Genomic DNA, 12,232 nt, shown 5'->3' with positions numbered 1-12,232 from the left:
ATTTTTTAAGCAGAGCCTGAGAATGACCCTATTGCATAGGCAATAGGTACCAAAACAGAGAAGTTCAAAATGATGGTGTGCGTCAGAAGGTTTCCACTGTTCAATATTAATAAAATTGGGTTTTAACTTTCCACTATATTACTAAATGTCGGAATCTGTGTTTATTAAAACGACACTTGCTCCAAATAGCATATTTTATCAGGCCACATGTATTTTCACCGACCCAGCATAAATATCCATATTCATATATATGAATGCATTTGTGACGTGTATGTCGTGGGTGTCAATTGGACTAAGATCACTACGTGTTAATCATCTGTATGTCCTTTCCCTCACAGTGTAAATGCTGCAGCCAGTCAGAACTCCAGAGCGGATGTGACGTCATCTCAGAATGGCGAGGCTGGAGCTGGCTGAGCGCTGTTTGTGTGGCAGTTGGTGAGGCAGACCGGATTGGATCTGAGATGCACGGGTCTCTAGAGAAGCGCTCCTGTGAGGTACTTACTTCCAAGGTACAGCTTTCACTTTAGAAACCTACCCGAGCCCTTCACTCATAACAGAGAACTTTTAACGTGAATGTAGTGAAGAAAACTATATCTGAGTGGGGAGCTGTTGAGGGGAGAGATAGACCCTTTTATGAACAGGATCAAAAGTAAACCACTGAGATCCCACTTTGAGCGACATTAGCCAAAGGGATATTCTCTCGGTTATAAACCTACAGGAAGGATGAATGGAATGTGAGAGTGGGCTGTCAGTGAAAAGTAGGTGGGAGGCAGTGGACTGGCAAATACACTGCTTATGTCTGAGGGAAGGTGGCTGGTTAAGTTCACAGTACAAGTGCACACCACAAAAAATACCATCAGGCTGCCAGTGATTTCATGTGTACAAGGGGATTTGCTCTCACCTTTCTACCCTTTTGAAAACTGATAGTTATAATGAATTGTTAAGTCGGAAGCATAGCTAACACCGGCATTTCTGTGGGGCTGCACAGCCTAGAACAGCAACTGACAGGGTTTTACAAGCCACGTTGTAATAAAGTTTGTTTGACCATATCGTTTATTGAAAATACCATTTTTATTGAAAATACAATTTTCAAAACTGGTGTAAATAGAACTGAACTAGTTAACCTAACGTTAAGTATAGAGAGATAATGAATTTAACAACAGAGACTGGAGGATAGTATATCCTTCCTAAAGGACTTTGCTGATGCAGAGAAACTATGTTTGTTTTATGTGTCCCTGTTCCGGTGTACAGAGACGTTTTAAGGCATGGGCAAAGTGGCCTCTTGCCCAGGGCGCCAGCCTTCCAGGGGGCCCTCTGATAGAGGCACCTCTGTTCTGCAGAGTCCTGCCCTGATGACCTTGAATAATTCTTAAACATATTGCTTTAAATAATGCTTCCTTCAATTTATTTTTAATGTGGGGGATGTGTGAAATTCGATTACATTTTGCAGAGAAATATTGTTTATGTTTCAAACAACATTCATAAAAAAAATCTTTTAGATCAAAACAGGACCTCAAATGTGAGAAATGGGAGGGTGTTATAGAGATTATTTGCAGTAATAATAGTGAGTTGCTGCTGTGTTACAAAAATGAAAACACAAGTCACTATCCCTGAATATTAGATGCAAACACATTTAGAATTTGGCCAGAGTGCGTGTGCATTGTCAATAATCTAGCCACAGAGGGCATGAAAGAGCTGGAATTGGATCATAAATCCCAAACTGTTCTGAACAGGGGGTTCCAAAATACGTTTAGCCCAAGGCCCCCAAAATCATTAAGATGTCCCTGCCGGTGTACAATAAATGGAATGTTTTACACCAAAGTTGAACGCAGTGGACAGCATTATAAATGATTAAGCCGTAGCAAAGCACATACAAAATATGTAATAAGTTTTCCGAATGCCTGTCACAGCCCTTAGTTATGGGACGGAGTGAAGTCTCTTGCACTTGAACTACAGAAACTTCTGAGGCATACATTTCTGTGAGCTGTAAATGTTTGCGGTCAGACGATTTAGCTCCAGGAGACCGAGAGACTTTGAGCCCCTTTCCTGGTGCTAATTATTGAAGAGCCAGATTGGGAAAAGGGAAGTAGTGGCTTGAAGAATACAACACTTAGGAATAACAAGCATTTGCAGTGCAATCAGTCTCGCCTTTAGGACCTTATATGCATTTAGCTATGCAGCACATTAGTCTGGGTGATGAAACATCTACTGTTCTTTAACATGGAGGGAAAATAAGCACCAAACTGCGTGGCATGCCAGGTATGGGAACACATGGAGAGAAATATTCCCTTTCAGCGGGAAATTGTATAGTCCAAAGCTCAGTTTTTAATATAAAAGGAGGACCTTCGGTTGTCATATCACTGAAAATGCTAGATGTGAAAAAAATATTATTGTCTACAGGTGCTCATGGAAGACTATTTCTATGGACTGGAATCTAAAGAATTCTAAAGTGATTCTGGTATGTTACTGACCTCTGCTGGTCGTTTTCTATTAAGACAGTTAAATAGAGGCAGTTGAACAGAAAAAAAGTCTCTAAGCGGAAGCAGACAAATCCTAGGGCTGATCTCCAGAGCCCACAAAGTTACATACACATCTAAGCATATACTAAAGTATATATACTAAAGTATATACTAAAGTATATACAAGAGGTCTCGAATGCTCGACCTAAAAATGAGAAAATATTACGAACAAGTATTCAACAGAAGGCCCAAGCAGTTCTCTAATGTGCGTTTTGCCAGTGTCTTAATGCTTCATCCTTTTTGATTTGCATTGAGCATCTTGGAAAGGCAGCACTGTTTTTTGTGGTATATTTTAACTAAATTGGAAACTGAGTTTAAAAAGTTTAGTTTAAGATTTGTGATACATGCAAGAATTTGCCTTTCCATCATTTACAATTTGGATCCGCTGGTATTGGGCGATAGGGGACAGGATAACACAACTCTTGCCGCTGCTCTGCCAGTCTCCAGAGCGACCATCTTCCAATTCAGGTGCCAGTGAATGGTCCTGGTATGGCTGCGGCTGGGGTCTTTGAAGGAGAAAACACTGGAGCAACAATGGTCCCATCTGTCAATCATGGCCTGAGATTGAGGTCCATAGTTATTTAAAATAATCAGAAAATTTAGCGCAGCAAGTAAAGTTGCTGAGCTGCGTTGCATGACTGGGAGAGAGCAGAACAGCACCATATCTACTAACATGTGGCGCTGTTCTGCTCTGTCCCTACGCTGCCACACGTTTAGCTGCCATGCACCAATGCAGGTGCACTTGTGCCATAGCTCAACGGTATCTGTGTTGTGGCACTCGTAGGTTTTGTACAGGAGGGGGTCCCTTCCAGTGCAAAAATTATTCCTAACTACCAGCAGTAATGGAAATCCCCCACTGCATTAGTCTACACAATATATTCAGTCCATTTGGGTGTACAACCCTGAGCTTCCACCGCCAAATAATCCCCTCAAAGGTTCATAATACATATACACAAAGGGGAAACTCTATAAACAATATTGCGGTTCTACACTTTTTAATAATCCTATGATAAAAGATTACATTCCCAACCATCCATGATGTTATATCGTCTTCACAATAATATTGATTACATACAACAGACTTAGACACAATGGATTGTTAAAAGTCGGGTTTATTCTTTAGTCTTCTTGACAAACACACATCATTTCAACCCATCCAATGCATGTAGTTGGAGTATTTCCCCTTTTTATATAAGTACCAAAACTATGCTTTAAGGTGTTAACCAGTATGTATGTGTGCTGTAGAATGCAGCACACAAGCAAAGAGGGCATAATGAGGGGAAATGAATAGAAAACATTTCTCCACGTTAGGCCTGCCACAAGGAACCACAGGATTTTGGCACAAATCCCTTCCTACAATTCTTTTTAGATGGGGATTTGCATCAAAACCCATGGTGGTGGCATGAGAATGCCTATGCGCCACCCATGGAACACCCCTTTGATATAAAGTAACGCAAGGCAACACATTGCACAGTTTTGCATCATCTTTGGTTACATTCCAAGTAAATACTACGACTACACTTTGCGCCAGGTTTGCGTTAAAGAAGTAACGCAAACCAGAAGCAATATCTTTGCAAATTAGGGCCTGAGTTTATAGAAGGTGGAGTGGGGTGTGGAGAGATAGAGACTAGACGTAAGCATAAAGTGGAACATAGACGTAAGCATAAAGGCTCTGTACAACCCCGTTATTTTCAACCCCCAGACACACCTTTTTGCGATTTCAATCGCTTTAACTGTCTGGATGGTTTGGATGGGGTCGACTGACTTACCGCCTGTAAGACAGCGCCAGGGGTTTTGGGTTCACGTGGGTCCTTGGAGCATTTCACTTTGTCCTCCGGACCAAGTTTTGGCCTATTGAATGACCCACCTACCATAGATCATGGCAGAAACGAATTCTCTCACCAAGCCACTGATGGAGTAGTTGCTGCCGAGGGGATAACTTTGGATCCCCTCCCTGTTGGCGAGGGGGAGAGGGGAGCCATGGTGCCATATGAAACTTACGCTGCCCACGCTCCAGGCTTTGCAACACGAGAGGTGCCAGGACCTACCTCTTCCAACCCTTGTGTTTTGACACCTCCCACTTCTGAACATCTGAGGATAATCTCCTGGAACATCGCGGGATTACCAAACAAATTGGAAGAGCCGACTTGGGAAAAGTATATAGAATCTGGCGACATATGCATGTTCCAGGAAACATGGGCTAGAGAGGACCATGGACACCAAGGCTTCATATCATTCTCTATTCCAGCTAGGTGGGAAGGAAAAGGCCGCCCTTCAGGGGGCCTTGTGATATGGGTTGCTGTCCATCTGGGCTGTGCGGTATCACGGCTTCCATGTAACTCTGATGACATTCTGGTGGTCTCATTAACATGGCCAAACAAAGTAAACCTCTTGTTGGTTAACATCTATTCCAGGCCGATGGGAAAGGCAAAAGAATCACCGACTTTTAATGAACTCTCGCACTTTTTATCTGAACTGTCGACTGATTCATACTATGTGGTGGGTGGGGATTTTAATTCTCACTTTGAGCCACTCCCCGGCCTTCAGGAAGGGTTTTTATCAGATGAAGAAGCTAGGTGGGCAGTACCAGGGGTTGATGTTCCATCTCCGAAAGCTTGGACACCATTAGCGTTGCAAATCACTGCCCTTACCTTAAGGTATGGTCTTAGAGCGTGTAATGGGAGAGTTAAATCGGACACACCAGGCAAAAATACCTATAACCGCCGGGGAAGAGAGTCACACTTGGACTACATCCTGGTCCAATTAGCGAGGTGGTCAACTATACAGGATTTTAGGGTAATAGACAGGTTGGATAGTGACCATAATGCCCTCGAGTTAGATCTTGTTCATCCAGCACCGCAGGGCTTAGTGACCCAGGAAGAAGGGAACCACCCCACGCTCCTTATAGACAACAGTAGGAGAAGAATTAGGTGGGAGCATTTGGTCACAAAAAAGGACAAACTCCCACTGCTTTATGCAGAGATTACCCCTATCCTGGAAACTGTTAGGGACCTTGAGAGTGTAGCAAGAAAAATAGACATAAGGAGCAAATTGTCTGATGCCCACAAGGAACTTATAAAAGTTGCGGCACCCCACTTCGCATGTAAGGTACGAAAGCCAAGAGAGAGGTGCCAAGGTAAAACCCAATGGTACAATGTGGCCTGTAGACGGGCCAAAACAGAACTCCTCGGAGTAATAAAGGAGGGTAAAGGAGGGGAACGCCTTAAGCAATATAGGCAAGCCTATAAGAAACTTCTCGCCCAGGCTAAAATAGAATGGGAGGAAAACCAGTGGGAAGAACTCACTAAGGCCCTAGCAGTGCAAGATCAACGCTTGTTCTGGAGAATGGTGAACGGGGGATCAGGGAGTTTACATTCGGCAGTGGAGCCTAACATAGCTCCTGGAGTGTGGCAGGCCCACTTCCAGTCCTTATACAGCGCTGAGCTCGGAGAACTTCCTGTGTCAACTGAACCAGAAAGGCAGGGCTCTCAGGTGGACCAAATAACATTGAGCGAGGTCACTGCTGCCATTTCAGGCCTGGCTTCGGGGAAGGCCCCTGGGCTGGATGGGCTACCGGGAGACCTGTACAAGCAGGAGCCCACCGTCTGGGCGCCCTACCTCGCTGCTCTTTTTAATGGTATCCTCGGTGGGATGGAAATCCCTAGTACTTGGCTGGGGGCTGAGGTGGTCCCGATTTTCAAAAAGGGATCCCCCCTCCTCCCAGCCAACTACAGACCGATCAGCCTGATAGATGTAGCGCAGAAGTTGTTCGGCAGGGTTCTCCTGAATAGGCTTCAGGAATGGATCGAGGAGGCAGGCGCCCTCAGTCCATACCAGGCAGGCTTTAGGAAAGGGGTATCGACTGTGGACCAGGTCTTCAGATTGAACCTGGTGTACTGGAAGACAGTGAGGTTCGAGGGTGGCAGTTTGTACACGATTTTCGTGGACTTACGAGCCGCCTTCGACCTCGTGCCCAGGGGAAAACTCTGGGTCATTCTGGCAGGGATGGGCGTACCACCTGACATCTTATTGACCCTGCAGAGGCTGCACCATAACAACTATGCCCAGGTGAGGTGTGGGAGGTCGGGGGAGCTGACTGACAGATTCCCCGTGGGCAGAGGGGTAAGACAGGGCTGTGTGCTGGCGCCGACCCTGTTTTGCCTCTTTGTCAACGGGGTAATCGCTCATCTGAACGCCACCGACTACACAGATGCCCCCAAACTAAATGGCAACAGTGTGCCCGCAATAATGTTTGCGGACGACACACTGTTGGTATCCAAAACTCCTATGGGCATTCAAAGGATACTTGATGCCTTTGTGGCCTTCTGTCAGGACAGAGGACTGGAAATCAATGCCACAAAAACCAAATATATGGTATTGAATCCAAGCCCCAAACAGCGCCCGAACCCTCTGCTGGGAGCAGCACGGCTGGAAAGAGTAGCCACGTTTGAATATCTCGGCGTGACACTCAATGAAAATATGACCTGGGGGACCCATCAAACCAGGGCTAACCTTAAACTAGTACAAATTACCGGGGGTATTTCCCGGATGATGACCGGTTCGACCTATCGCCCATTGGGGGCCCTAATTCAGATATATAAAGCACAGGCCAGGGGGGCGATCCTCTATGGGGCTGAACTGTGGGGCTACACCCCATGTCGGAATCTGTCATCCACGGAAAACAGATTCTTAAGACAAATTACCGCACTTCCTTCTAGCACCCCACTTCTCCCTTTGAGGCTTGATCTAGGGCTACGGCCTCTCGCCGACAAGATAAGTCTAAGACCCATTGCCTTCTGGCGCAGGCTTTGGAGCAGCGACGATCTCGCCGACTATAGGGCGGAACTGGTCGAACTATTAAAACACCCCAAGGCGCTCAGTATCCCCTGGGTCCAAAATATCCAGTCAACCTGCACAGATCTGGGGCTCCCCGAACTGTGGACTAAACCAGCAGATACAGCACCTAGAATCTCTAAGAGATTTTTGGCGAATCTGTATCATGAACACAAAAGGGTAAGGGCTCTAGCTACCCAGACAGAGGGGTCCCTTTCTGCTAAATTCCTGCAAAATAAGGATCTCTATGCACTTGAAAAGGTTTTTGATCCCATATATCCCGTACTCACTAGAAAGTTATTTCTTCAGTGGAGATACGGTACATTGCCTTTGCGCTCCTTTTCTAGCACCTGGTCGCAAGCCCCTTCCACTAAGTATTGCCCCGTTTGTGCTGACAAAGAGGAAAATGACTTACATGTGATCTTTTTCTGCCCAGCATATAAGGCAGCCAGAAAGTACTGGCTGCTGCCTTTGATTAAGAACCTGGGTGGCAGGGAATATATACCTATGTATAGGATTTTAAAATGTGATGTTTCCGGACCAATTGTTTTTGCGCTTGCCAAATTTTTTACAAATGTATGGCATACGCGTAATCGTCTTTTAAAAAATGCTGGGTAGTCTGTAGATTGCGCTATTTTTAACATTGTTAATAATGTTTGAAGTGGACTTTTAAACTATGCACTGATGTTTTATCAAATGTGACAGAATTTTTGTGATTTTTATGTATGTGTATCTTTTATGACCAAATGGTCGAAATAAAGATTGGAAACGATAGAGACTAGGTATAGAGACTGTCAGATGAAGATTTCCAGGCTCGGTCGAATGGGTAGGGAGCACGAAGAGAGGCCAGCTCTTCTCTCACTAGCTGAAAAGGGAATAGGTGACTGAAGGGTACACTAGATAGGTAAATGGTGATTGTTTGTATACAGGGCTGGACTGGCCATGCCGGGCATCAGGCATTTCCATGGGAGGCCAGAAGGGAGGGGGCCAGTTTTGTTACTGGGGGCTGGTTTTACAGCAGTGCTGCAATATTAGCCCCCAGTAACAAAAGCAGCACGCAAGCATAAACCACACACTTTTGTTTCCAGCATCCCAGGGCCAGCCAGTGTTTCACACTTTTAACCCTGCCAAACTCCCCTAGTAGTGGTCAGGCTTGTTAACCACATAGCTTGGCCTAAGCAGATGCTAGAGTAGATTAGTGGATCATAAGAGACTTTGCAGCAGTTAGGTGTGTGTCACGGTGATTGGTGTGGGCGGTTGTTGTGTTGTTGAATGTGTATTGGGGTGAGTGGGCATTAGGGTGGCTGATGCACACTGGTTTTCTCCTTACTTCTTGCCTCTTGTTTTGATCTCCCATCCTCACAGCCTTCAAGATGGCCTTGGTCACAGGTCTGGTTCCCATTTTGCGTGCGGCCATCGATGCAACCACGGATTACAGTGGACGTAGTGTGTGGTTTGGCTGCCTGAGTGTCCGTCTGGTCACCCTCTTCATCGCTGAAAGACCCTGGACCAAACTTGATATTGACTTCCAGTGTAATGGCAGTGCAAGTGAGTTCTGCCGCAAGAGCTGCTTCAATGCTCATTTTGACATTGCCATAGTCTCATTTTGGAACCTCACATTTCTTCTCTTTCTCACTTCTGTGCTTCTGATGGAGCTCTTTGCCTGGCAGCTCCACCACAATCTTGTGAAATCCAAGATCAAGGTAGATGCAAAGCAAGTTACCGAGGTGCAGAGTGATCCCACCGGTGTCAACGGCAAAGATCCGGCACAAACTGAAATCACGATCGACTTCCATCGGCAAAAGAAGTTGCTGGCCGTATACCTCACATGCGTCATTCTGCGTCTGATCCTTGAGACAGGTTTCATTTACCTACTGGTGACACACCACCTTCCAAAGGTAGCTAAATCACCAATTAACTGCAGTACTGGGCTGTGTTCAGGGCCCTACATTTGCATGGTGCGAGGCACTGCAGATAAGCGAATGTCCATCTTCATGCTCTGTGCCGTATCAGGGGTCATCATTGTTACCTCTGTCATCTTTGCACTGTACAGCACTTACCATTACATGCTACTCCATCGCAAGTTTGAAAGCAGGCCGATTTAAGTTGCAGGGCTTCTCAAGTGCAAAGTGGGGCAGTGCTTTGGTTCCCAAGTGCCTACGGAAAGAGCAGGAGAGCACAACCACCATCACCGCTGTTCTGTTAACCCTCTCTACACCACTGGCAAACAACAGTTACCACAACTGACTGACTTAAATGATCAACCACTGAAAGGATGGGTGATTTTATGAAATTGCCTCTGTGTTTGCCTTCGGCCTCTGATACGCTTGCTAGATTTTTAATCAGCCTTCCTTCTTCCTCCAGCCAGCTCAATGTTGCAGTGTAATGGTACCCGCAAGGGAGAGTTCTGACCGAAGAAAGTCCTTAAAAGGGGTGAGCCAGATATATTGACATTGGAGGAACCTAGAGAAGACAAAGATATGCCTAGGGCCCTCATCTACAGAGTATGATTGGTGAAATGACTAGGTGGGTCATCAGCTGACTGCGACTCTAGAAGACCTAAGTGTCAACCCTGAATAGTTTTATGCGTTGTATAAATAGCAGTCATTTTGATTTCCATTCTCTCATTGAGCCCAGGAGGTGAATTCCTCAACTTACTTTCATATAGTTTTCCTACGAATGCATTTAAAAACTATAAAACTGCTTTTTCAATGACATCTGGATGTATTTAATGCAACTGCCTGGCGAGAGGTGGCACTGCTATTCCTGGGGAGCGGGTTCAAGGGAAAAGTCTATCAAATGAAGTCCCTGACTTTGAAACCGACATTGTTTAATCAAAAGTGTTGCCAATTGGGAACTAGAGGCCATGAGTTCTAAAATTGTTCAAACTGTGTGAGCTTCAGTAAATCAACTTTTCTCCCTGTACCTCACTACCCTTGTCAAACAAGCACTAGGGTGTTACATGCCTACCTTTTGCATGAGGTGCAAAACATTGTGTCAATTTACTTACCATTGAGAGGGACCATGGTCAGTGGGCAACGTTACTCAGAACCACACAAATGCCTGTGCAACTCTTGCAAAATCTAGCCTAGGCGCCCTTGGAAGCATCCATGTTAAGCTCTTTCTTAAAAATGGCCTCAAATAAAGTTTGTGAATGATGGTGTTACTGGGGATCTGGCTGATGGACATGTTTAAAGCATTCCTTGGTAATTGCTTGAAGAAAGAAAAAAAATCTCCTAAATCAAATTTTCACCCAATTTCTATGGGAAGGTCCCAATAAAATTAGAGAAACTATTATTGATTCTGATCATCATTAAATGCACCATTAAAGACAACCCATGTTAAAGTCTCAGCTACCAGGAATCTTCTTTACTTCTGTGTTTAGACTATGCATTGTTTCCTTAGGCTGCAAAACACTTTCTTTTCCCCAGCCTTTGTACTACACCCAAATTTCTTAGATGTAGCTGTCACTGGAAAGCTTTTCACTGCTTTACAAATAGTTTATGTGATTTCTTTCAATTTTTAGGTTTATTGTAAACCTGTGAGCCACAGCTTTGTGCAACCTTTCATTGTCTGATGCTATATAATTACTAGTTATTGAAATGGACAGGTCAGCATAATATTTTCTTCTTCTTTAATCTATTGAAAACCAAACAGGTTGCTTTATTTACCCACCTGTTTCCTTATCTTCAAGGCAGGAGGTGGAATTTGCTAAGTGGAGGTGGGCTGGGTAACTTGTAAAGGGAGAGGGTGGTGATCAGAAAGCACAAATGTGCTGAAGCTTGTAACTCAGAGCCTTTCCAGATAGTAGTTTCTGAATGTCCTAATAATGTCTGTCCCATATGTGTTTTACAAGGATTAGAGGAAAGATAGGGCTTGCCTGGGTCTGAATTCCCATACTCCTATCAATCTTCTTGACTTGACTGGGTTGAAAAAGAATGAATGTATACATTTATTGCACAGTTATTAAAAAATCACAACAGTCTATAAAGCTTCACTACAAGAAAAGCTTAAAGCTATAAAACATTACTTCTGTACAGTGAGCCTTTTCGCAGAAACCAAACAAAAAATGAGTCACCATGAATAATCTTACATATAGTACAATTTTACTAAGAGATGCCAGCATTGTCTACATATGTTGTAACTGTAGCGCAGATGTGATTATCTATCTTAGTAAAACAATAGTTCGGTACTTTTTTATTTGTTTGTATGCCCAAGTTCCTCAACATTAGGTGTAACAAAAAGCCATCTATCTGAAAGGAAATTAGGGCAGGGCAGTCCAGACTTTTAAGCCCACAAAATCGACAGCATCTACAGCAAGCTCCAGGGGGCCCCCTCAGCACAGTGCTCTGGCCCGGAAACTCCTGATTGAGCCCGGAGGGGGCCTGTCTTCGTACCTTGCTGGGGGGCCCCCTCAAGTTTCGTTATGCCACTGCCTGGGTCCCTGCCAATCAGGTTCTTAAGGCCTGTGTTCTTTCCCAAAACTAAACCCAATTGGCATCTCTGGACCACAGGTCAGCCCCTGGTAAATGGTGCCACAGGAACCCAGGGCACTGTGACCAGAGAAGGCATCTAACGGCTGCAGCACTGATTGTACCACCCTTAGAGGTCCTGTACCACCACACTCACACACTGCCTCTGCAGGCTGTGCGTTTTGGTGCAGAACAAAGTGAAGAGTCAACATGGCACACATCCCTGTGTGCCATGCCTACAACCCACTGCCCTGGCATAGCTCAGTCACCCCTCTAGTTGGGTGCACTATACCAGTGGTGAGGGTACAGGTGTATGAGCCCTGTACCCCTACAGTGTCTTTAAGTCCATTCTTAGACATTGTAAGTGCAGTGCTGCTATTAAGAGTATAGGGTGCTGGGAGTTTGTCA

General features: G+C 44.9%; 1 protein-coding gene across 1 annotated transcript; it reads left to right on the top strand.

Moving 5' to 3' along the window:
- Positions 1-382: 382 nt before the first annotated feature.
- Positions 383-10,638, top strand: LOC146811770 (gap junction beta-2 protein-like). The gene is made up of 2 exons (XM_085614533.1): positions 383-509; positions 8,718-10,638. The coding sequence occupies exon 2, from the start codon at positions 8,726-8,728 to the stop codon at positions 9,455-9,457; it is 732 nt and encodes a 243-aa protein (XP_085470659.1). The 5' UTR covers positions 383-509; positions 8,718-8,725; the 3' UTR covers positions 9,458-10,638.
- Positions 10,639-12,232: the final 1,594 nt, after the last annotated feature.

Source organism: Triturus cristatus, chromosome 7 (genome assembly GCF_964204655.1).
Source record: "Triturus cristatus chromosome 7, aTriCri1.1, whole genome shotgun sequence".
NCBI classification, from domain to species: domain Eukaryota; kingdom Metazoa; phylum Chordata; class Amphibia; order Caudata; family Salamandridae; genus Triturus; species Triturus cristatus.
This window is presented reverse-complemented; position numbering and strand designations above follow the sequence as displayed.

What these genes read in the sequence shown, in the direction of transcription:
- LOC146811770 (XM_085614533.1), top strand. Translation starts at nt 8,726, where the DNA reads ATGGCCTTGGTCACAGGTCTGGTTCCCATTTTGCGTGCGGCCATCGAT.